The 26,102-nt window shown below is 51.0% G+C and overlaps 1 protein-coding gene across 6 annotated transcripts in view; it reads left to right on the top strand.

Moving 5' to 3' along the window:
• The window catches only part of MYOCD (myocardin), a 227,982-nt gene that overhangs the window by 107,834 nt on the left and 94,046 nt on the right, over positions 1 to 26,102 (top strand). For 4 of the 6 annotated variants that reach the window (XM_063408926.1, XM_063408925.1, XM_063408930.1 and 1 more), the window contains exon 2: positions 21,890 to 22,110. In XM_063408926.1, the coding sequence (XP_063264996.1) occupies positions 21,972 to 22,110 (139 nt within the window). In that variant the 5' untranslated portion in view covers positions 21,890 to 21,971. Of the gene's footprint in view, positions 1 to 21,889; positions 22,111 to 26,102 lie in introns of those variants that run through there. The other 2 variants (XM_063408931.1, XM_063408934.1) reach the window with 2 other exon arrangements.

The raw sequence follows: 26,102 nt of genomic DNA, 5'->3' as shown, positions 1-26,102 counted from the left end.
TCCCTTCCCTTCCCTTCCCTTCCCTTCCCTTCCCTTCCCTTCCCTTCCCTTCCCTTCCCTTCCCTTCCCTTCCCTTCCCTTCCCTTCCCTTCCCTTCCCTTCCCTTCCCTTCCCTTCCCTTCCCTTCCCTTCCCTTCCCTTCCCTTCCCTTCCCTTCCCTTCCCTTCCCTTCCCTTCCCTTCCCTTCCCTTCCCTTCCCTTCCCTTCCCTTCCCTTCCCTTCCCTTCCCTTCCCTTCCCTTCCCTTCCCTTCCCTTCCCTTCCCTAACCTTCCCTAACCTTCCCTAACCTTCCCTAACCTTCCCTAACCTTCCCTGCCCTGCCCAGGGATGAGCTGTCTGCAGAGATCAGAAGCTGGCAGCCTGTCCGCCGAGACAGCAGGAGAAGGGCTGAGATGTCAGCCAGCACACAGCTGTGCAGTCCTTTGGGCCTTCCCTGGACCTGTCAGGGCTCTACCTCTCCACACCACTCTGACAGGAGAGGTGGGAGAGGCAGGAGTCCTCCCCAAGAGCAGTCAGGTCAAACAGACATAGCAGAGGGACATGAAGAGCTGAGCTGTGGCTGCATGAGGGGGGCTGTGCCCTCAGGTAAGGATGGGAAGAACAAAGGATCTTCTGGGAAGAGAAAATGTTGTCCCTTGGCATCTCTAGAGCTGCCTGGCACAGACAGGGCTCTCTCCTGCATCAGCTGTCCACAAGGCCAGCTCTGCTGGCAGTGGCAGAGGGGGGGAGGACCTGCTTTGTCCCCACAGCAGATGTCTGGGACAGTCTCAGTGATGCTGACATGACAGGGCAGCACAGGTTGCACTTTGCTCAGACCAGCAAACAGCAGCATATCCCCAACTTCTACCACAGCAGCTTCAGCACAAAGGTCTTCACATGCTTGGCAATTTTCAGCTTGCAGCTCACCCAGATGTGGGTGGCATTTAGGTGACCTGCAAGAGGCCCTGTGTTCCCCAGGCTCACAGACAAATACCAGTGTCCTCTTCCAACTTCTAGAGGTGAACAGGTGACAGGTGTCAGCTGTTCTCTTCTTCTGTTTAGAAGTAGCTGAGCTGATTTTGCTGAGATATTAGCAATTCTAGGAAAACTTAACCCTGACATTTGATTCCTGGCTAAGCTGATAGCTTGTTAAAAAGATCCAACACTAATAAAAAAATCTTATTTGCTGCTAAACACCGAAACTGCACTAATAGCAGATGTTTGTTTTCTGCTTCTGTTTTTTATTCTCACAAAAATATTTGCAGAAAATCTTGTTAGGATATTTTCTTAGCATTTCAGCCAGAGCTATCATTGCTCCAGTGCTCCCTTCCCAGGGAGGGCTCTCACGGGAGGCACAGGGCAGCACTAATGAGGGGCTCGCTGTGCTCCACTGCCCACAGCAGTCATGCTCAATCTTCCCTTATATGTCAGTCTTCCCAGAGTCTCAACCTTTCCCACCACTTCCACAATCTTCAGTCTTCCCCTCAAGGCCGGCGCACCCAGCTTGGATAGTCCTGTGTGATGCCTGTAGTGATGGAAATGCCAGAGTTCTGCACCAAAATATTGCACAATGTCTCTGCTTTCTGCCCTCCTGACACTCATCTAATCTGTGTGCTGGGTGTATTCCATCCCCAGCTTCAGGGCCCATCTCTAGATTGTCCTTAGGTCCAAGCAGGCAGCAGATGCTCCTGATTCCTGTGGTCCCCAAGGGATGGGAGAGCCCCCTGCACACCAGGACATCACAGCATGGCAACACCCTGCCTTTGTAAATCCTCGCCAGCTGCAGGACCCAAGAGCATTTCACTGTGAGGGAGCCAGGAGGGAACACTCCCACCCCACAGCTTTGGACAGCAGGTGGTCCTGGGAGAAGGCAGGAGGGTCAGGAGCTGTGAGGAGCCTCCTGAGAAGCAGTTTCACCTCTACCTCAGATGGAGATAAGCTCCTGGGAAAAGGGAGCAGCATTTTCCCCAGTGCTGCTGGCCTTGTTTGGGTGGTATTGAACAGAAGGGCACAAGACTAAACTGTTCCTCGTAAAGGTAGTGCAGGGCACAGTGTGTGTGTGCAGGCTGCCTCTGCAGAGCCTCGGGACAGGGTGGGAGGGTGGGACTGTGCTCACACTGCCCAGGCTGTTGTATGCTTACGGGCTGGGACAAGAGGGAAAAGAGGTAGTGATGGGGATACAGAGGAGAAAACAAACCTGGAAGAGCTGCAGACTCAGATTCTGGGAACCTTTTACAACTTCCAGCCCTCTGCAATCCTGTGAGGGTGAGCAGAGACACAGGAGCAGCGCTCAGACCTTGGGGTAGTGTGGCAGCACCGTGGGGAGAGGTGGATGAGGGGATCCTGCCCATCACCACGGTTCCTCCCTCACCCTGGGCACCCACTGCACTTGGCCAGGGCTTTTCCCTTCAGGTCTGGTGCAAAGTTGCCCAGCTGCAGTTTCCTCCTAGTTAAAAAAAGATGCTGGGCACATCAACAAAGGCAAGTGGTCAGTACAGAAGGAAAACCAGCAACAGAGGGAATGGTGGGGCTGAAGAATTTGGTGTTTTCTCTGCTTCAACTGCTCCTAGAGTGATTAACTTTAATGAAGTGATTAATGCAATTAACTGACTACAAAGGGGGAGAAATGTGGATTGAATAAGAGAAGAATCAGTTTGAGAGTGCTTACATAAATGAAATCCACTTATTTTCACCTCAGCTGGGTCTGCTGAAATCCTGCTGAATCCTGTCTAGATCATTTAAGGGACTGATGCCATCTCACAGCTCCTGGCAGCTCCCCCCGAGAACAAGGGCAGGGACAAGATTTTGTCTGTCCTCAGGCAGGGAGACAAAAGGATCCAGATACAAGGGATAATCCACATCATGGCAATAACACTGTGAAATACTGGAACAGGTAACCAAATGCGCTGTTTGCAGGCACCTACAGTAGGCCACGATGAGGAGGAGCAGCCAGCTGAAATGGATTTGTCTAGAAAAATGCCATGTTCAAGTGTCTCCTTTCCTTCATGCTGACGTGGCTATTAGAGGCAAGGAAAAGCAATAGCTCATAAATAACTGGATGTGCAGAAATGTTGACATCCTTGTGGGCATGCTGACAGGAGAAGGTCTGGGTGGGACTGCTAAAGGCTGGTACAAAGAGAGGGAGCAAGGATGTGGAGTGGTCATTCCTATTCAGTGTCTGTCTGGACAGGGGTGGGGAGGAGGAGACAGCCAAGCTCTGTCTGGGTACCCCAGAGATTTCCATGAACTAGCAGGGGTGTCCACTGCTGCAGGGGCTGACCACAGGCTGGGAAATGAGGACATTCTCAGCAGGGCCGCATCAGTGTCCAGGCTGGCTCAGAGCAACGAGTCTGGACACTAATGGAGAAGAGTGAGAGAAGCAGGATCCAGCCCTGTGCTGGTGGTGGCTCCCCTGGCACAGGTGGGACACACCTGTCACTGCCCCAGGGAACCACAGGATGGGGATTCCTGCCGTGGGCCAAGCCCTGCCGGGAGGGAGTTGCTTTCTCCAGCCAGCTGCTGCCTCCTGCAGACCAGCCAAGGGGAGGAGAGCCCCGGGGACTGTCCCTGCAGAGCTCCCCGATCGCTGCCCACAGCCAGCCAAGCCTCCAGGGCACACACAGCTCTGCCGACTGCCACAAATTTTCCTTCAGAATCATTTTCAGTTTAAAAGTACCTTTGTTTGACCAGCTCAGGAGATTTTTGTTGGGCAATCTGAAATGCCATCTGGCTGGCACCCCCACCTCTGCCTGCAGGAGGAAAGCCCAGCTGGCAAGAGCCTTTCAGAGGAGAGCCAGGAGGCACCGAGCACCTCAGGCACCCAAGTTCCACTCAGGAACACTGGTGAGAGGACAAGTAAGGAACTGAAGACCTGAGGGCTTTGGAGCCAGCAGCCAGCTGAAGTGGCAGGGTCTTTGGCTGAGGGCAGGGATCAGGCTCCCAGTGACCTTCTCATTTTTCCTCCTCCACCTGCCCTTAGGAACAGAGGATTCCCCAAGGGAGCTGACAGGAGGAGCCAGTCTCAACCGACTTCTTATGTGGTGTCTCATAATCAGAGGAGTTCAAGGCTCCCCTGTACAAAGCTGTGACCTGATTTCACGTGGTCATTAGTCCTCCTTTGGGCAGTTTGGTTCTCTCCAGATGTCTCTTCCACCAACTCCCCTGTGAGACAGGGGAAACCCTCACTGGGATAATCCTTCCTGTGTGATCCTCCCAGGCAGGAATTCTCTTGCTGCCTGCAAGGACTCCCCTGTGCTGTGTCTGCCAATTGCACCTGAGCCTTCTTCCCCTCTCTCACAGCAGTGTTTACTCCTCCTGGAGCCAGTGCGGACACAGTGGTGTCAGCACTGACAGTCAGAGGCCAAGATAACCAGCAGTGAAGGTGTTTCCCTCTCTGCCCTGGCCCATGCTGTGGTGGGAAGGTCAGATTTTCACAGCCTCTTGTTCAAGGGGGGGGACTTGGGGCAGGCCATTCCTTCCTGCATCTAACAGAGTCAGACACTGTCCTGAGCAGGGAGAGGCAGGCAGGGATCCTCCACTCCACCTCCTAGCCCTGCACAGGGCACCCCAACAACCTGAGAGCATTGTCCAGACACTCCTTCAGCTCTGGCAGGTTTTGTGCTGTGACCACTGCACTGGGGAGCCTGGTCAGTGCCCCACGACCCTGTGGGGAAGAACCTTTGTCCTCTAAGCTGAGCTCACCTTTTGAAAACAAGTAGGAGAAAGATGCCAAACCTATCTGTAGGAATTTGATTGTAGGTTGGCTGGCAGAAAAAGATGTGTCTCAGAAACAAATGCAGTTCTTGCCTTTGTCAGGGATGATTTTTTCTGGGAAAGAGAAGAATGGTGCTGTTGTAGCAGGTCCTAAAGAGGCCTTATCTGGAAAGCCAAGGTAATTCATATCATTCACTTCAATAAAAGCTGAACTCAGAAGGAATTGGTTGTATGGCACATGGGATGAGCAGTTTCAGCTATGCCTGGGAACATCTGTAGTGTGGAAGAAACAGCGACTCCTCCTTGGTGGAGAGCAGTGCTTGCTTGGTTCAGGGCCTCATGTGGGGAGAAGCTGGGAGAGACAGGAGCTGGGAGTAGGCACCTCTTCATCCCATCCTGTGAGCAGATTCTCATGTCTCTTTACTCTTTGCCTGCCAGCAAGGACCTAACAAAACTCCCGGCAGATTCCCAGGCTCTCCAGTGCCAGCTGAGGAGGTGGCACCGCACTATGGACACACAGCTGCTCCAGTGTGGGCTTTAGGGCACCAAACAGTTCCTGAACTGGGGACACACAACCAGGGGTACAACACAGCTGGGCAGGAGCTGATTCACATGTCAGAGCAGCCTGCAGGATAGAGAGGGAGCCATGACCCTTTGTCAGCTCACACTGGCACAGCCCACCTCCATGTGTCAGCAGGATTTGGAGGTGTCTGAGCCTTTCTGTGCCCGCCCAGGCATCCTGATGTCCCCTGTCTGCCAAGGGCTGTGAGCAGGGAGGCAGAGCTGGTCCACAGGATGCTGTAAATCTTGGGGAGCTGCTGCTGTGAAGCCCTTCACAGCACCCAGCCTGCTGTCTATTGAGAAAAGCCAATACCCTTCTGTCTGTCAGATGGCACTTAACCACCGCTGTTATTCTAGATGAGTGAACACTTGTGTTATATTTTCCAATAGCAAAAACTGGGGTCAGCAGGGTGTCTGCTGTTTTAGCCAAATCCAGATGGGGTTTTCCTATAAACAAGTGCACACAGAATATTTATACAGGCGATGGCACCTGACGCCTTAACACTTAGGCCATCCTATTGAGTAGCCACTCATACTATAAGTCACTTCAGTGCATTAAGTAAATATTTTAATATAGCCATGTCACTGTTTATTATATAATGGCGGGGGCCCAAATCTTGCCTAATGCTTGGTTAAAAAGTCAGTTTACACCATCCTTTACAGTGAATCAAAGAATGCATAAACGGGGCTCTTTTGTTACTCAGAGCTCTGTTTACTTTACTTTTCTGTAAACCTTTCGAAACACTTGCTTATAAGAGCTGATAGAACCCAGATTTTCCCCAGGGGCTGAGGTGTTCATGATGTCGGGAAGGTACCGCACAGAGTAATCAATGGAGTTTCCACTGAGCAGCCCCAAGCTCATCCCTCAATATCTGTCCCTAGTTCTGGTTGAAAACCAGCTTGGGGTGGCACAGAGGCTGCTCAGCAGCTCCTGCTCCAGCACAGGTAGCTCTGACACACCTGGGGGCAGGTGCAGGTGGCAACCACACAGAGCAGCATCTTTGGAGGCAGAGGTTCAGCCTGCATCAGGGAAGGGTGTCTGGCTTCTTCTCCAGGTCAGGGACTGTGTCAGGTGGTGACTAGAGGGATGAATTAATCTCTTTTCTTTATTGCTTTCTTCCTTCACTTGCCTTTTCAGTCTCCCACTGCCTCTTCCAGTGTGCACCATTCTCTGCTTCACTCTGCAGCATGTTGCTGAGCTCCTCGGGGTCAGGAGCCATGTGTGGATCTTACCTAGGATCAGGGACCACAGAAATCCATGCCAACATGAACTAGAGGCTGGGGACTTCAAAGGCCCATCACAGGTTCTGGCTCAGAAGGATTTGGGATGTTGCAGAGGATCATGTGGTCCTCTCAGCCCTGCTCACACTTCAGTTCTCTGCATCCAACCCTAGTTCCACTTCTGGCAGGGGAGAAACTTGCCCTGAGCAGGACATGCATGATTCTTGGGAAGCACTAAATAATGCAAGAGAGCCCCCCAGGACAGTGCCCGTCAGTTCCAGCTTGCCCTCGGCACTTCTTTCACCTCTCCCAGGATGGATGGTTTGGCAGCAAATAATGACTGAGCACACCTTGTGTCCCCGTCTGAGCTTGTCCCTGGGAGCCCCTGGCTGTGGAGCAGCACTGTTCCCCACAAAGCTTCACCTGCACCCAGCCCACCACAGCCAGGGGAGGAAAGGCATGCAGAGCATCAGGAAGGGTGCAGGATGTGCTGTCACTGGGTCAGAACAAAGGGGTAAAGAAACCCTAAAAGAGGAGACAGGAGAGGGCCAGGCTGCAGGGTGCTTTAGGTAGGAAGGAAACCCCTTCTCAGGCCAGTTGTGTGGCTGGGCAGTGAGCACCCATGGGGAGTCCTGATGCTTCTCACTGGCTGCTCCAACCAGCATCTGCTTTTGGTTACTCTGCCAAAACAACAAGCCTGTGTGTAATTCTAAAGCATTGGTTCTGGGTCTGATATGAATCAGAAAATCACTCCTCTGTGAGTTTCTGAGGTAATCAATGTCCACATCCTCCCCTGTGCCATACTGCCAATGAGTTACATCATTACAGCACTGAACATCTCGGCTCCCTGGAGGGTGAGATGGGAGGTTTGGGGGTAAACAAACATGGAGCTTGAGGCTGCAGGTAGGTCCTTGAGCCCTTTTGGATGGGCAAAGGGATGCCAGGGAGGGGAAGGGCAGTACAGGGGCAGCCCAGTGAGCTGCCCTCTCAGCTCAGTGTGAGCTTGCTCCCCTCCCCAGAGCTCAGCCTGCCCTGTGCTGCTGCCCACGGCAGGGACACAAGATCCTGGGAAGCAGCTCAGCTTTGTGCTCCCATGCACTCATGTATCCTGGCTGTGTGGAGCACAGAAACCCACAGTTCCCTCCCAGACCAGTTCAGATTTTGTAGTTCAGCTAGCCTGGGGCGGTGAAGGACTAAGCTGCTGTCTTTGAAGACAAAATGCTGCATCAGTGAGGGCCACAGTAGAGGAAAGCACACCTTGCTGAGAGCCATGCAATGATGCTGCTCAGCACAGAGCAGCCTGGGCACAAACAGCACCTGTGTCCCCTCCTGCTGCAGGTACCCCACCCTGATCCAAAGCTGTGCTGTCAGTCTGGCAGCTGTGGGCAGCAAGGTGAGCGCCACACCTGAAGCAGCAGCAGCAGCAGCACCTGCCATGGCCCCAGGCAGCTTGCTGAGGTGTGTGTGCACTGGGACAGACATCACCCTGCCCCTGCAGTGCTGGGGAGGACAGCAGTGCCAGTCCTGATGCTCTGCAGCCAGCCACTGGCCCTGAGCCCACCCTCAGCTTCCTTGTCAGCAGAAGCTCCAGCACCCTCACTGACCCTCTTGTTCCAGTGCCAAAAAACCAGTCCCACCAGCAGCACGTGGGGGTGGGTGAGGATGGGCTCTCACCCTGCTGCCTCCCTCCCCTGCACGTGTGCACTGCAGCAGGAGTGGTGGAGTGTGAATTCTGAGTCCCCTGGGTCTCTGGTCCCTGTAATATATTGTTCTCCATTTCCCCTAGGGCAGCCTTGTTCCATTGGATAATTGGAAAGTATTTATCTGTGTCATATTAAGACCCATTTGGGATAATTGTGAAATTGGCAGCCCTGGCCCTCCTTTGTTTAGACCAGGGTATAATTTGGTTAATGTTATTGTTTTTTTTAACTTTGCCACAAGAAGGCGGAAATTTAGATTCCATTATTTAGCAAGTAGCTCTGAGGAATGTCCTTTGGCAGCAGGGACCTGCAGTGGGGCCACAGAGCTCCTCACAGCCTTGGGGCATTTGGTGGGCACGTTGAGTCTCAGCCAGGCCTCAAGAGCCCTTGCCACAAATCTCCATCTTTTCCTGATCCCTGTTCCTCTTCCCTGCCTGCTCCCCACTGTACCACACACCAGACGGGAGAGGCTGTCACTGCAGCACATGGGTTTGTGCTTGACAGGGGCCGTGACAGTGGCTTCACTGGGGGCAAAAGGCAGCTGAGCCTGGTTGAGCAGCTGGTCCCAGCCACAGGGACATGACTGGAGGAGAGCAGGAGACCTGCAGGGACCCTTCTCAGCATAAATCTGCTTCTAACCCTCTATGCCTCAGAGTTTCCTTGAGCCAGGCCGAGCATCTCCATGTTTAATACCTTGCAATTCTTCCCTAAATGTATTCTTTTGCAACCATCCAACCTTTTGGGGTTGGCATTCTGCAGCAGAGAGCTCCACAGTGCAACCGTGAAGGGGGTCAGTGTGGAAGACCAGACAGCTGCAGAAGCTGGACTGGGTAGCACTGCAGACCTCTTGGCCATGGTACAGTGAAAACCATGGGACAGATAAACTCAAGTCAAGAACAGAAAAAATCTGCTTTTGTTTTTCTTTCTTTTAAATCTCATGCTTAAGCACTTCCTTGGTTCTCCCTAGTTCCTGTAGTTGCAATCATTTCTCATTGATGCTGTTTTGACCATTCGTGACTGGGCAGTCCCTTAGACTGAAGTTTCCTTCCCCAGCCTTCTTCCAGACAAAGGCTCTCAGCCCATTTCCCCTCTCTTGTGGTCATCGTTGTTGGTCTTCTCTGTGGACTGTTTGTCCCCATAAACATTACTTTTCATTTGCATTTTTATCACTCAGCCACTCAGTATCAGAATATTCTCCTGTAGCTTTCCACAGGAGGCATTTTTGCCATGGAGTCATAGAATCACACAGTGGTTTGGGTTGGTAGGAACTTTAAAGATCATCTCATTCCACCCCACTTCCACTAAATTGCTCCAAGCCCTATCCAACCTGGCACTGAGTAATTGGACAATATTGGAAAATTTCTCTGTCTCTCTATCTCCATCATCATGTGGACCAGCACAAGCCCTAGCACATTTTCCTGCCTTTTGCATTCATTAAAGCAAACCTAAATTATACTCCCTATTTCTAAATACTCTTGTTCAATAACAGCCTTTTAGCAGCTTTGGTGAGGAAAGTTGTTAGAAATGTTCTAAAATCCAGGACCTCTCACATCACCTTTATCCAGGTGCCTTTAAATAGTTCTAAGGCATGAGGCACCGTGAAAGCCATTTGGACCACACACCTTTAACTCTTCATTCCTGTTCCCTCAGCACCTCCAGAGCTCTGAGCCACGTGTTCTGGCATTCCCCTCCCTTGCTGAACCTGGCTACACTACTGATGCCTTTAGTGCTGAGATCCCACTTGGTCATAGGTAGGGAAGGTGAAATATGTGAAGGTGAAATATGTTGATGTGAGCTGTAGCTTGGGGATGGGGATCCATTGGTATGTTGCTGTTGCCTCAGAGAAAGCCATGGCTGGGGAACTTGTGGGGAATTTGAGGAGAGTGGGAAGATTTCCACTCTTACCCCTAAACACTGCATCATTCTTGCCAGCATACAGGCAAAAACAGCAGTGGAGACACTTCAGCACTGTGTGTCCTTTCCAAGCCAGGCTCAGCTCCTCCAGAAAGGATATTCCACCAGAAATCTGGATACTGGGTATCTGTCCCTGTACAGCTGTGGGAAAATAATTATTTTCTCTTTCTGATATCAATGTTACTCAGGAAGAAAGAGATCTGTAACTCCTGTGCAGCTTTACTCTGTCCCCTGGTCATAGCCCACACATCCAGGGAAATGTTTTCCTGGGTGTTTCAGAAAGTTGGGGCTCATGCTCAGTGAAATAAGAGGGACCAGTCATGAAATTTGCAACTGGACCTGGAGCCCCAGTTAATGCCAAACCTTGCTGCTTGCAATAACCCCACCTAAACATGGCCCTTTTTGGTCACAGGCCTGGAGCTTTGAGTCTGGATGATTTTCCAGATAAATGTAGACTGCGGGAGTTATTAAAATTTCTAGCCAGTAGGAGAGAGATGTTCTTGAACAGCCTTCCAAACCGGAAAGTAGGGGCAAGGAGCCTAGGCTGTTTGTAGATGGAACTTGATAAGTTAATGGAAGGGATTTCATGACATGACAGAAATGATCCTAGAGTGAAAAATTAAGTCATGGGATAATGGTCCTTGAATGTTTCATTTGTTTGTATCCCTGGAAGCACACTTTAAAAAAGTGGTTCTTTAGTTCTTGATACTCTGTATTGTATTATGGTTTATCATCCCAAGCTCTGAGTTGCCTAAAGGAACCACACATTTTCTTTCCTCCTGGCGCAGCCTTGGCTTGTGGGATGGAGAGAGGAGCTTGCTTTCTTTCATGGCCTTTTGGCTGGAGATGGGGTCTGGATCTGCTGCACTGCTGCTGCTGTGTCAGAGCACTGCAGGGTGCCTGTGTGAGGCACCTTGTCCACACTAAGATGTTTCTTGGGCTTGGAGCCTTTTGCTCTTGGCTGGACTGTCAGGACCACGTGCTTTTTTTCCTTCTTTTATGGGATAAAGTGGGTGTTCACCTGGCTTCACCCAGGAGTTTCACTTTTAACAGTCCAGTGGGTGCAGGGAGAACAGGTAGAGATGTTTAACTGGTTTGGTCTCTGAGAGAAAAGGCTGGATAATTGGGGCTGGAGAAGAGAAGCTTTGGGGTGACCTCGTTGTGGCCTTTCAATGCCTGAAGGGAGCTGCAAGGGAGATGGAGAGAGACTATTTACAAGGGTCTGGAGTGACAGGACAAGGAGAAATGACCTTAAACTGACAGAGAGTAGGTTTAGACTGGCTATTAGGAAGAAATTCTTCCCTGTGGGGATGGTGAGGGTAGCTGCAACAATGCGTTTTTCAGAAAATGGACTGCTCTGGAGAACTGTGTAGGGCTCAGTGGTGACCACAGACACTGGAGAGGGAATCCCCTCTAAGCACAGGTCCAGTCCAGGTGTGCCCTGCAGTCAAAGTCCTGCTCTCAGCACAGCTGGCCTCTGTGGGCTCAGTGGAGAATTAATGGCTCTGGAGCAAAGTCTGTGGAGCAGATCTCAACTGCACATTCTCACTGCCCTTTGGACCTGCCATGCAGCTGAGGGCACTTTCTCTTAACTCTCCTCCACATTAAAGTGTATTTTAACATCATTGATGGACGCAAGCAGACTGGCTGTGCACTGGTTTCTCTCAGGGGGTTTCCTGTTAGAAGTGCTTACCTGGCAGCTCTTTAATGTGTGCTGTGGCAGTGGGTGGCACAGGGTGCACACCAAACCTCTGCCTTGGTCTCTCCCATTTTTCACCTGGGCTTTTTTGCCCTGTCATCTGCTGCCTGTGTCAGGGCAAGAGACAGAGGTCCGGCCAAGAAAATTTTCACTGGACTCTGAGCATGAGCATGAGGTGTTCTACAAAGACCAGCAGCTGCTCTTCCTTTCCTGGCCACTTGCTTTCTGGGGTAGCCAAAGGAGGAGAGGCTCCAGGCCAGCAGCCTGAAATGCAGCTTTGGACATGACCTCTGTCACCAGATACATTTTTATTCAGGGTTCAGAGCCACAGGCACTGGGCTGGAGAGGTGTCATGTCACCACAGGCCCAACGCTCAGGACTGCCATGTGGTCTGGCTCAGGTTAGTCCTTGCTGCAGCAGGGACACACCCCGTGGGCACGAGCCCTCTGCCAGCAGTCTGGGACCTTTCCCAAAGCCCTGCTGGGTCAGACTGTGGCCTTTCCAACCCGCTGGATGCTCCCTCTGCCAACTCAAGCTGGCGAGGCCCCTGTGCTGGGCAGCGGGGCCGTCCGAGGCTGGAGAGCTGCTCCTGCCCGCCTGAGACCCACCCTCAGCACTTTATTAATAGTGTGTGTCCCTGTGCTGTTTGCTCCTTCTCCTCTGGCATCTCAGGAAGAGGCGTGGGTCCAGCTTGTGCTTGTTTTCCATTTCAAATCTCTGCCATGTTTTCTCTCTTTCAGAAATATTTTGTTTATTGCATTTCTAAAATGCAATGAAATAAGGGAGACAAAGATCAGACATAACCACAAATGCTGCAAAATTAGGGCACATTTTAATGCTGCAGACATACTCAAGGACATCAACATGGCCTACAAGAGAAGCCAATGTTTTCCTGCAGAAAGGTAGGGAAGCAGCTGCTGGTAGGGGTGCAAGAGTAACCAGAGGAGCCTTTGGGGTGACCAGCAACAGCTCAACCTGTCTGGTCACCACAGAGCCAAAATCCACATGCAGGAAGGACCTGAACTCAGAGCTGGGCTCCACAGGACTTCATCAGATCCCCCTGGGATGCACAAACCCTGAGCTGTACAATTCCATGTGAGCAGGACAAGCAGACCTGGGGCTGGGACAGCAGCTGCCCTGCCCAGCACGGAGCTGTGGGGCTGCATGGGCTGAGGGACCTCAGCTGGTGTCTCTCTTCAGGCCCCTCATAAACAAAACAGCCTTGCAAGAGACACGACCACCTTTCTGTTGGAGGACCAGGCTGATGAGTCCAGAAAAGCTCTCCATATTTGTAAGTTTGGGTTTTTTTCTGAGCTCAATGCAGTGCTATGAGAAAACTCAGCCTGGATTTTTTGGATACTTGTGCCCATGAACTCTGGTATCTCAGAGTAGGACGGGCAAGCCTGTGGGAAGGCCTGGCTTCAAGAATGCCCCACACTTCACTGGGATGAGAAAACTTCTCTTTTTGTAGCTGTCAGAGCCATGACTTGGTGGTAAGAGTAGTGCCAATGCTGATGGCAGCAGTGATGCTGACAATGTTAAGTTCCAGGGTCACTTCCAGAGACCAGGGATTCCCATTCAGCTGGAAAAGCTGAAAACCACAAGTTTTTGGTTGGGGCTGGATTTAAACCAAATTCTGAAAACAATACAGTTCATTTGAATTAGGAGCATGGTTTGTCCTTCGTAATCAGCCCAGGTTTCACTGCCACCAGCAGAAACAGCTCATTGTTAAGTGTGCACAAATTAAACAGAATCAAATCATAGTTTAGAAAAAAGTGCAATTTCTCTCAGCAGCTTTGTTCTGCCAAGGCTGCTGGAGCAGAGCTGTCCCCAGGTGTGCAGGACCCTGTACCTGGTGTGATCCAAGCCCCACCAACCCCAGCACACAGCACTCATGAGTCAGACCTGGGAGAAATTCACAGGATTAGCCTGAAAGCAGTTCTGCAAACAGAACAAGCAGCAAGAACAAATCTGAGGCTGATAACTGCTTTTTGAGCCTTTTCAGCATACTTAGAACATTACTGCTTATTTTAAGATTTTGGAGTTTATTTTAAGATTACTTTTAAAACTACAAGTATGGTCCAGATTCATAAGATGTTTTATCTAATTCAGAACTATCTGTATATGTTGTCTAGCAAAGTTCTAGCAGTATTTTTAGCAGACTGTTTCACCATGGAAATAACCCTGGGCACAAGAGTAGGGCTAAGGACTAGTGGCAAATGCCAGGTAGCCCATGAACTGCAATCCTTAAATGCTTCTAATCATAGAATAATCTAATCACAGAATGGTTTGTGTTGGAACGGACCTTAAAGCCTATCCATTTCCACCTCCTGCCATGGCCACACCTTCCACTATCCCAGGTTGTTCCAAGTCCCATCCAACCTGGCCTTGAATACTTGCAGGGATGGGACAGCCTGGACAGCCTGTGCCAGGCCCTCACCATCCCCACAGGGAAGAATTTTTTACTATTATCTGATCTAATCTACTCTCAGTCAGTTTGAAGCCATTTCCCCTTGTCTTGTCACTCCAAGCTCTTGTAGAGCCTCTCTCCATCTTTCTTGCAGGCTCCCTTAATCCCAAACCAAATGCAGAAACACCAGCCCCAGCAGACAAAACTCGATGTGCTGGTAGCCCAGGGCTGGCCCGTGGGCAGGACACACCTGTGGGTGACTGTGGAGGTCTGTGCCATGGCTCAGCCCCCAACCCACCCTCTCCATCCACTGTACAGCATTCCTGGGGCTGCAGGGAGCAGGGTTATAGCTTTGGCCTCCTGGGTGTCCCACCTCATGTCTGAGCATGGAAATAGGTTGTGGATGGAAGAGCAGGCTGCCTGTGGTGGCAAGCGACTGGCACAGAAGTCAGTTCTGCTCAGTTCAGCTCCTCTGGAGGCTGAAGTGGAAGTAAATACATTTGGCTTCAATGCATGTGCAGCACCTCTTAAGCAATCCTGACCCACCATAAAACTTTAAACATACAAAGAGAAAAACCAGGAGAGAGATGTTCAGAGATGCAGTTCAGCCTTATCAGATTCTTATCAAATATCAAATATCAAATATCAAAGCTGAGCACAGGGCACTGGGGAATAGTGCTGGAGGTTTGTTTCGTGGGGTTTTAGGCAACACAAACCTGCAGCAAGGCTGAAATCCCTGCCTTGGGTCTGCCATTCATGCGTTCAATGCTGTTGCCATGAGCAGCCCTGGATGAGGGCTGTACAAAAGCAGGAGTTGAGGCAGCTGAAGTGACCAGGCTGTCTCATGTCAGCATGATGGCTTTCCTCTGACTTTGACATCCAGAAGCAAAATCTTACTCCCATTGTTCCTGCAGCCTCTCTGCCCAGCCAAGCTCTGCTTCCTGTCTGATTTTCACCCTCTGTGGATGAGTCTGTTTTCCCCGCTTTCCCTCTGGAGCATTTGCTGTGTGTCTGGAGCACGGGGCAGTGTCCCAGCATTATCATGGCCATCCATCCCTTACACCCCCATCCATCACTGACACCAGGCATGGGCCCTGCCACCCCTGGCTGGTGCCAGGAGCTGGGGCTGCCTCTGTGCCAATGCAGAGCCTGTGCTGAGGAGCAGTGCTGCCACAGGAGAAGGCACCAGCATTTGAGGACAGTGGGTGTAAAAGGGGGCTCTCCACAGAGCCTGATGAGGCCTCTGAGTATGGTGCTTATCAGTCATTTGCACAGATATTTTCCATAATTCCTAGCTCTCTTGGACAACATGGTGTTCAAGAGCTCAGATTTTTACTCCCAGTGACACTGATGTACCCCTTCTGTTGCAGTGTATGATGTTTGCTGTCAGTAAAGTGGTCAGGGCTGTGTTAAATACTATTTGGAGCAAAGGAATAATATTTTTCCAAGTTTTTTGTGAATGAAGAGACTTCAAACAAAGCTGGGGCTGAACAGGGTTGAACACCATGGGCAGGGACACCTTCCACTGTCCCAGGTGGCTCCAAGCCTGTCCAGCCTGGCCTTGGGCACTGCCAGGGATCCAGGGACAGCCACAGCTGCTCTGGGCACCCTGTGCCAGGGCCGGCCCACCCTTACACCACCTCACATATTTGTCCCTAGATATAATCTATATTTACTCTCCTTCATCTTAAAGCCATTTCTCCTTGTCCTGTCACTCCAGGCCCTTGTCCCAAATCCCTCTCTGGATCCCCTTTAGGCACTGGAAGGGGCTCTGAGGTGTCCCCAGAGCCCTCTCTTCTCCAAGAATTTTCTCTGTCTTCTCTCTCTATCACCTGCACCACACCTACAGTGCTGTACATGGCAGGAATTCCCCACATTATCTTCTGGGTGTTCCCAGAATACAATAAATCACCTTGCAGAGCTCACACCAGTCTGCCCATGCTCATGGGGTAGCGTGAGGGAGCCCCTGTGCTGGGGAGGGCCTTTGGGTGCCAACAGATGTGACATGGGCGTGGATGCACAAGCAGGGAATCAGTTCTTGAGTAGTTTTCCTGAAGATCAGTTATTTTAGAATTGTCAGTCTGATTTCGTCTTAGACGTTTTCAGCCCCTTTGAGAACTGACACAGAGGTAGGCCTTGGGAGGATCTGGCATAGTATCCAAGTGCCTGATCACTATTCCTCTACTATTTTCTACCACTTAAAACTTCTTCCTATGAAAAAAAATTAAATCCTTTTCAAAACAGCTCAATGGGAGGGGTCTGAGGCCAGAGCAGAGCGTTTCCCCTGAGAACAGCCCCTGTCCCTGGTGCCCCTGGGCAGGCTGAGGCCAGGAGCTGTCCTGGATGAGGACAGCTGCCACTCCCCATCCCTGGGCCCTTCCCTGCTGCCCAAGGCCTGTGAGCAGTGTGGAGCAGATATCCACGCTGAGAGTTTGGAGCTGGGAAGGAGATCCTGTCCCGAAAGGCCTGGGGGTGCAAACAGCTGGCAAACCTCGCCGAGAGAGCCCAGGGGTCACACTGTGACCAAAGGCTGGCCGGATTTGCCCTAAGTGAAGATTTCATGGGTCACACAGCTCTGTTTGCTGGGTCTTGGCACAGGACAAGTTGTCGGTGAAGGGGGAAGATCCAGGCCTGTGGAAGGCTTCCTTGGTTCCTTTCCTGTTCACAGGGAAAGCCCAGTGGATCCAGGCGCTGCCCCTGCCCTGCAGCTCCTCTGGTGGAACCCTTGTGGTGAGCAGGTCACTTCTCCAGGGCATGGAGGAATGTGGGATCTGTGGGAAAAGGCCTGCAGGCCCCATCGCCCTCAGTCACGGGATGGGGCATCTGCACTTTCTGCATCCCTGAGGAGGAGGAGGGAGTTCAGTGAGGGGAATCGTCCAACAGGGACGTGGTCTGCAAGGCAAACCATGAGATAATAGCAGTGGTGCGTGCCCTGGCAGCCCAGCGAGGCCTCAGAGGAGAAAAGACCTCTTGTTCTGGGCATAGGGGCAAGTGGTCACAGTTGCCTTGTGCCTTGCCAAGCCTGAAATGGCTCCAGAAGGACCAGACAGGATTCCTGCAGAGCTTGTGCACAGCAGGACTTGATCAGCATTTGCAACAGGCCAGTGCAAATGTTCACTGGGTATCTGCCCCCAGGAATCCAGAGCTGCTCTTACTGCCTGAGCACTGTAAACACCAGCTAAAACACACCAAGTCCATGTTTAGTGAGATGGTTTTATCAGCAACATTCCTGCAGGCAGAAGCCCAGGAACACAAACACACCACAACAAACACGTGAAGAATTTGATAAGGCTGAACTGCATCTCTGAACATCTCTCTCCTGGTTTTTCTCTTTGTGTATGTAAAGTTTTATGGTGGGTCAGGATTGCTTAAGAGGTGCTGCACATGCATTGAAGCCAAATATATTTATTTCCACTTCAGCCTCCAGTAGGGCAAACAGCCAAACAGATTTGGTGGATCAGATGTGAGGAAGTGCAAGCTATGCTCATTCCCACCTCAGGGCATGCAGGAGTGGCACAGGGGAAAGGTGAGAAGGTGGAAGGTGAGGGTGAGATGCATGGCCCATGCTGGGCAGGGAAGAATAGTGCAGACCATCAAAGCTGCACCCCCATTACCCATGCAGGGCCCAGCTTTGTGAAAATGTCATTCCTGAAGACATTTCCACATGTTAGAAACCAAGTGCACCTCCAGGTTTGTGTCCAGTCCTGCACAGGCTACAGACAGGAGCCAGGACTCTCGGTCCTGCAGAGATGCCTCAGGTCCAGCTGCTGTAGATGCTCCATCTCCTATTTTCCTTTCCTTTTGGGGTTGCCAAGGTGCATTTGTGGGACAGCAGTGGCACTGAGCAGAGAAAGCAGTGTCTGTCCCTATGGTAGATCCCAGAGGAGGGCTCAGGAGATGTTGGTTTAGCTCCAGGGAGTGGCAGATCCTAGCTCTGGTATTTCTGGTACTCACCTTGGCAGGAAGCTCACTCCTGGAAACTTAGAAAAAAAAAACGTGATCCAGGAACTTGCTTGACATGTGAAGACCTGAGGTGTGAAAGGGATGGCTAACAGGGAATTTTTCAGTTTAGGAATTTTCCAACCAAAAAATTAGTTTTCTGGAGGATGAGCTGCTGAAGCCAAAACTGTTTCTCAGGGAGATAAAGTTTTTCCCCACTTCTAAAAATAATATTTCATTTCAATGGTTCAGTTCATTTTTCCTTAGGAAAAAGTTAAAAATGTTAAAAAATAAAAATATTTTCGAATTATCCAATTATCTGCCCTAGCAGGACAGGCTCCAAACAGTCTGTGGTGTCTGTGGGCACTGCACTGGCTGCCTGGGGGACAGAGGAGCAGGGTAAGGGGACATGGGGGGCATGGTGAGGGGACAGGGGAGCAGGGTAAGGGACAGGGGGAGCATGGTGAGGGTGAGGAGCAGCCTGTCCAGCTGTGCTGCTCCATTACCTCCTCAGGAGGGAGGAGTGGGAGGTAGCAGCATGCAAAGGTGCCATTGCCTTGTGTCCTGTCCCTATCACAGGGAGCAGAGATGGGAGCTGCCCCCTGGGAGGAGCTGCAGCCCCCAGGGAGGTCTGACCTCATTGTCTTCTGCTCCAGCTGAAAACTCCTCATGTGGCCCCTCAAGGCCCTTCACCACCTTCATGTCCCTCATTCAGGTGCTCTCTTTAGGTCCTTCTTGGGTCGTGGCACCCAAAGCTGCCCCAGCACTGGAGGTGAGGCTGCCCTAGTCCAGAGCAGAGGGGGACAATCCCCTCTCCCCTGGCTGGCCATGCTGGGCCTGATCCCCCCAGGACATGGATGTCCCTCCTGGCTCAGATCCAGCTGGCCATGGACCAGCACCTCAGGTCCCTTTCCACTCTGGAGCTGCTCTCCAGCCTCTCCTTCCCCATTTTGTCCATACATCCAGCACTGCCCCACCCCAGTGCAGCCTGGCATTTGTCTTTGTTAAACTTCACTTGTTTGGTAGAATCAACCAAGTCCCACCTGGGCCTTGGGGAGCAAGCATGATAAAGGGGAAGCAAGTCTGAACTTCATCCATGCTGCACTGCTTCCCAGGCAGAAAGCGGGGAGGCTGCTCCTTCCAAACCAGGCATGTCCTCCAGAGGATCTCCAGTGTCTTGCAAGGAAGTACCTGTGGTGTACCATGATAGCCCAGCTTGATGAATTTAAAATTTACAGGCAGGGAGAGATGGAACATGACCTGTACTGTATATAGCCTTGCAGTCGATGTGTTGGCAGCAGTGGTTGATGGGAGATGTGCTCTGAGGCTCAGAAGTGTGTCTAAGCTTTGTAAATACAATCAGTTCAGCCTAAACGAGGGAACAATGTGGAATGTTTTCAGACCAAATTTCACTCCAGAAAAAAATCCACAGCTGAGCCAGCGGTGCTTGAGTTTGCTGTTCAGCCTGTGTCTGCAGGGTCACAGCGTGACCTCCTGGCTTAGGCACGAGCACCCCAGCACACTCACTGCAAATTAAAATGTTGCATATGCTCTGAGAGCAAAAAGAGAGTGTACACAGAGCCTGCAAGAAACCTTCCTGAAAGACTTTCGCCTCGGCTGGTGGTCTTGCAGCTTCGACACTCGATGTCTGGCTCAGGCTCTGTATTTTTGAAAAACATTAATAATCATAATCCGTATAAAACTGTCATATTGGTTCAACATGTACGTCACCAAAGCCCTGACTAATTTATCAAAGATTTAGTGTTGGGTTGAACAAAGTCTCATTTTTGTAAGCAGATGCAGTTTGCTGGATAGTCCTGTCATCACCCTCTGTTCCCACTGGAAAGATGCATCGTATCAGCAACTTCAAGAAGTTAAAAAAAATGTTCATTTTACAACAGCAGTGTAAACACTTATTGAATGTTCCACACTAGTCATGAATTAAATCAAGAGTTTAGGGGCTCATGCTGCTTGTGTCAAAGTGGGTCTCCAGCCCTGCAGCCAGCAGTGGGTGGATATCACAGTGGGGATGGGGCATTGCACTGCAGTCACAGCACTGGAAAGGACACCTCGAGCTGCTCAAGGGACCTAAATGCTGCAGCAGAGGTGGCAGATGGAATTGTCTATTCAGACAGATGCAGCACAGGGCAGGCCTGGACTGTCTGGGAGCCTGCAGGGCTGTTGGCATGGACAGTGGCAGCATGCCAGGCTTTGGCAGGAATAACTGGGCTCAGGACATGAGGAAAGGGCCACAGCGAGGAGGGTGATGGGGAGCACACAGCAGAAGGGAAGGTCTGGTAGCAAGGGCTGGGTCTGGTTTCTGAGCCCTGGGCACAGACACAGCCTGTCCCAGTGATTCACGTGGGCACAGCTTTGTGGTCCCTGCAAAGGGCTAAAGTGACACAGGCATCCCTGGGACCTCCTTCCCAGGCAGTGCAGCCACCCCACGGGCACCCTGTGCCAAATGTGCCAGCAGGGACACTCAGGGCGAGCAGGACAGATGGACACTGGGGCTGAGCTGCAGCTGGTGGGACAGGAAAAGCTGGAGCAGGTGGGGCTGACAGTGAGGTGGATGAGCAAGCAGATGGCAAAATCCCTGCTGGTGCAGGGTGGGGAGAGGGGTGTGAGGGTCCTGGCTCACACAGTGTGGAGGAGATGGTATCATGTACAATGCACTGTTCCTACTTCCTTATACAGTAAATTGGTAACTTTTTTGTATTAAATCAGATTTTATCACAGAATCAATCTTACACTTTTCTATTCTTGTTCTCTACAAATGACCTTTTTTAGCTCTCCTCAGCTCTTTCCTGATGGGACTCATTAGGAGCTGGTGCTGATTCTTAGAGGCATTCACTTTCACTCAGCATCTGGAGATTTTTCAGACAATACTCTGTTGAAATGGTTCCTGCAGCTTTCCTCTGATGTGCTCAATATCACAGCCCCTCCTGGGCCATCTGCCTGCATCCCACAAACACGTTTGGTGTCAGCTGAATCCTCCCCATCCATCTTTCTGGTGAGATGGGGCTGTCACCTGCCCAAAGGTCTGTAGAAGCACAACCTGAATTTGGAGATTTTTTAAAAGCTTTTGTGATGTATTTTGATCACAGACCCCACATAAATCTTGGAGTAGAACAATGTGGTAAAAAAAACCCAGCTCCATCCTCCAAAAACTCTCAACATTTTGTACCTAACATGGTTGAATTCTTCATGAAGCCTTTAGCTGTGGTGGGTGCTAATCATAACTTTGATATCTGAAATAAGTTTTTGCACATGTATTTTACTTTGCAGGGTGTTTGTACACTCCCTAGTGTAAAAGCTGACTGATGTTTGCTCTTTTCATTTGCTGGCTGTGTCATATAATTAGCAGCCTCCTGTTGGTTGTGTGGAATTATTCCTGACATTTATTCCAGTTTTCTCAGCAAACCAGAGTCATATAGAGGAAGACTGTTCTCATTTGTGGATCTCTAATAGACCAAGAGCTCTCTCGTGGGGATTCCTCAGGGCTGTGTGTTTTGAAGACAGACTTCCTGCAAATATTCTGTGCCCATGGGTGTCAATTCCTCCAAAAAAGTAGTCAGGTGTCCAGCAGACAAGGAGAATCACGCAGCCAATAGAGAATCCTGTGGTTTTCCTATGTAAACTGTCAGTAATTAGTTGTTTGTGGTCTGATCATTTCACAAATGCCAGTCTTCATTTACTGTTTCTCAGACTCCTCTAGGAATCTGTCCTTACCTGCTCCTCTTCTCTTCCAGAGGTCACTTTGGTGCCTGCTCCTCTCCCTGAGCACCCAAAGTGGAGCAGCCAGAACCCAGCCCGGTCCCTGCAGGCACGGTGATGAATGGTGTGATCAAACAGGACCACAAAAGTGCCCCAGCCGGGAATGAAGAGGAAAAGACCCCCAAGGAGAAGCCTGCCAGTGAAGTGAGGGATGGCACCAAGCTGCAGCCCCCGCCCTTCGCCGAGAGGAAGAACGGTGAGTTCAGAATGGGAATGGAGAGGGGATCCAGGCTGGTTTAGCACCTCCTGTGCTGGCGTTTGGTTCACTGCTATTTTCACCTGTGGTGCTTTTGAGGGTATTTGCCCTCGAACCTCTTGCCACCAGATGGCAGGATTTTAAGGTTTAATGGAAGTGGGGCTTGTATTGCTGGGACAGACTTAAATGCTGTTGACACCTTCGAGGCATGTTCTTTGTGATCCAAGTGCTTGGTGTGATTTTGGGTGAAATGTGGAATTTCAGTATCTTAGGAAGAGACCAGTGTTCTGCTCATACCAGTGGACTTTCTGGGGAATTAGGGTGATGTGAGGTTGATCAATGCAGAAGAAATGGGATGGGTATTTGGTTTGCCAAGGTCCCAATAGACTGCCCTGCCCTCACCAGGTACTGGGTGCTCCAGAAAATCTGATCTTCACCAAAATTGCTTCAGATTCATGTAACAGAGAGCAGAATTTGGCCCAGGCCTGTGCAAGGGTCATTTGTGGGGTCATGGGCACAGCAGCTGCTCTTGCTGGCAGATAGTGCTCTGAGTCTCAGTGGAGATGTGTTGGAAAGTTGATGGACAGAAAAACCCCACAATTGTGCAAATCATGCTTAGGCTGAGGAGTTGTTTGCCATTTCTTTCAGGCAACTGTATAATATATGAAATGAGGAAAATTCCTTTTGTGCACTCTAAGGCTTTCAACATTAAGTCCTCAAAACATCATGCAATGTGAAAGTGCAGCCCACAGGCATTATTTTCGCTTTGTGTCTTTGATTGTTTGCATTATTGTACGGGACCCAATTTTTCTCAATCACTATAAATCAGAAATAATCCAAATGATGTCATCATGGCAATGTGCTGGTGTCAGGCTGGAGTAAAACAGCAGAGAGTCAGACTCAGTCACACCAGAGGACTCCTCTTTCCTACAGCCCCAGATATCAAAGTGTACCTAAGATAATACAGCTACAACAGGGACTTGTAAAGGGACAAACTGCTCAGTGACGTAAAAGAAAATCATATTTTCTTTGTAGCTTTCACATCCTCACTTTTTGTATCCTTGTTCCACACCTTTTTTTGTTATGAGAAGGTAAAGAAAAATCTCCAGGTGCCCACAGGCTGCCAGCACAACCTGCAGACATGCTGGTACTGACTGCCCCGAGCCCTGCAGCAGTGCCAGCACCTGCCTGGCAGCTGGCCCCGGGGTTGGTGGCCCACCAGGACATGGCTGCAGCCCCTCCACATTGGGCTGTTTGCCCTCTCTAAGTGAGAAGAGCCCCCCACAGTCTGGGCACCCCTCCAGCCCTTTGCTCTGCTCCGTTTCCCTTTTTTTAGCCCATTTAGACAGCACAGGGGCTCAGCTCTTCCTGCCCCCCTGTTTGGGAGCAGCCGGCTCCCTTCATCTCACATCATCCCAGGAGCTGGCAGGCCTGCCAAGTGTCACACATGTCATGTGGCACCTGGGTCTGCCTTTGATGTCCCATTCCATGGTGTGACAGCTCCTGCAGGGCCGGCAGGGCAGCCTGGGGAGCTGGGATGAAGAGGGAAGGGGACATCCCACAGCCCCCCAGGCTGCCCTCCACAGAGCCCTAAAGCAGATCTGTCCCTGCCAAGGACAGAGCCTTCCAGTCCCTCTTGGTGCCATTTGTTGGGATGTCACAGCAAGGACCCTCTACCCCGTCCCCGTCCCTCGGTGTGGGGTCAGTGGTTGGGAGTGACTTGTGGAAAAAAACAAGGCGTCAGTGTCTCCTTGTAGCCCACCCTGATGAAGGGCAACCCCAGGGATGTGTTCAGCACTCCCACCTTCATCCCACACACAGAGGGGACAGCTGGGACCCCCCATCCAGGATAGTGCCACCAAAGGACACAATGCCTGGGAATGAGCTGGGTGAAGAGGAAGAAGCTTCCATCCCTTGTCTTTAGGAATCTTCCAGGGTGTGTAAGGAGAAGCAAGGGCAAGGTGTGTCACCTCCCACTCCTCCTCCTGAGGGTACAGGTGTGCACACCCCAGCCAGGCAGGATCTTCCCTTTGTTCTGTGCTTTTTCCATCCATGGAGAGAGGGTGGGCATTAGACAGACACCCATCTGTCCAGGGCACAGCTCCTCAGTGAGGACCAGCTCCTGCCCAAGCCTGAACTTTCAAACCACCGTCTTTATTTGACTTAACTTTGATTTAATAAAAACAGTCTAGCTAGAATATTCTTAAATAGGAAAATAGTCTTTTTAACTCTAGTATTATTCAAAAATGGCTGAGGGGATTTCATTTAAATTTGTAAAAATAAATCACCTTTCAGCAAGCAGAAAGCCCATTTGGCAGGGCCTACAAAATCCTGAGACTGTGTGCAATAAGTCCTGGAAAATGAGGACTTTTACCTCTACAACAAGCAGGAATTCTGACCTCTGCCTGCCCAGTGTACCCCCAGGCCCAGCCCTGTCCTGCCCTGGCTGGAACACTGCCAGGCTGCCCTCTCACCATGATTGTGCCCAATCCCACAGCATTTTTGTGTCCTCCTAAGCTCTGGTCTACACTGAGCTGTGAACTGCTGTCTCAGAAGAGCCTCAGAAGAGGCAAACATGGCTCTGGGTCTTCCTAAAGTCACGGTGCTGCTGGGTTTGGAGGTGAGGTCTAGACCCCCACGCTCTCCATTGTGCATGACCTTGGCTGAGCACTGGCTCCATGGGCTCCTGCATCCTGCCTTTGACCTCAGCATGGGGACTCCATCTCTGAACCAACGCCCTGCTCACCCCATTCCATCTCTCCATGCAGGGACACTGTTGAGGCACGTGGTACCTCTCAGAGGGAGGACACACCATGTCCTGCCCACACCTCTGTTGCTCCCTGGGCTGGTTTGGTTGCACACAAAGGCAGACAAAAAAGCAATAAGATAATTCCTGATGCAGTGAGCACACCACTCCCTACAGGGCTGCCCTACAGCTGCCACCTCCCTGGAGCCTTTAGTCTGGGAACCACGAGGGACAGTGTCTGCAATGAACCAGAGTCCTGTTGTGCAGGTCCCAAAGGTGTCACCCCACGACCCAAAGGTGTTTAGTACATGAATCCCTCACAGGCCCACTCATCCACAGGCTCAGTGCCCTCTGAGTTTGGGGGTCTCAGATCCATAAGCTGCTTTTCCCTCCCAGATCCACCTGAAACCCTCTCAGATGTTGGCACCAGGGCCAGAGCTTACACTCTGAAGCAGCATCAATGCTCCCAGGATAATTTCTTCAGCTGGTAGCAGCTTTCATCTATCCCAGCTCACCCCAACTACTCCCACTCCATCCCATCTCACCTCATCCCATGCCAGTGTGCTGCACACCCATGTCAGTGGGAACAGCAGCAGAACATTTGATCTGTCTTGTATCAAGACTGTCCTTACCTTGGCTGTAACCTGTGTGACTGATGAGTTCCCTGCAGAGGGGCAGTGAAGGTGCAGGCTCTGTGTGTGACTTTGTGTGTCCCTCCCTGTGCCAATTTGGCCAGATGGATTTCAGAAATAATTTTGTGATAACATTTGCAATCACAAGGAAAGGGGCCAGAGGACATGCAGGGGCTCTATAAAGCAGCTTCTCCAGAAGTGTCTCAGTGGGTGTGCTCAAAGTGAATAGTGAGGTGTCCTTTGGTACAGCCCAGAGACAGCAAATTCCCTTATTCCCTGTCCTGAGACTCTGAGACTGAGATGGATTTCACTCATGGCACTGTCGAAGTGTGAGACATCCTGTCTGACCTGATGAGATTTCTCTGCCTCAGAAGCTGCTCAGTATGAGCTCAGCCCACTCTGGAGGGCTCCATTTCTCCACAGTGATTATTAGAGTTTAAATGCCCAGCTCTGACCCAGGCTGCCTTTAAAGAAGAGATTGATTTCACCCATTTGCCTCCACCCCTGTGCCTCCAAGCCTGGGTGTCAGCTCTGGCTGCAGGTGAAGGCTCTGGTTCCCAGGCACTGGCTGGCTACTGCAGGAAGGAGACATGAAGGGCTCCCTTGTGCCTACA

This window comes from Prinia subflava, chromosome 12 (assembly GCF_021018805.1).
Source record: "Prinia subflava isolate CZ2003 ecotype Zambia chromosome 12, Cam_Psub_1.2, whole genome shotgun sequence".
NCBI classification, from domain to species: domain Eukaryota; kingdom Metazoa; phylum Chordata; class Aves; order Passeriformes; family Cisticolidae; genus Prinia; species Prinia subflava.
The sequence above is the reverse complement of the archived record's forward strand: the minus strand, read 5'-3'. Positions and strand labels throughout refer to the sequence as shown.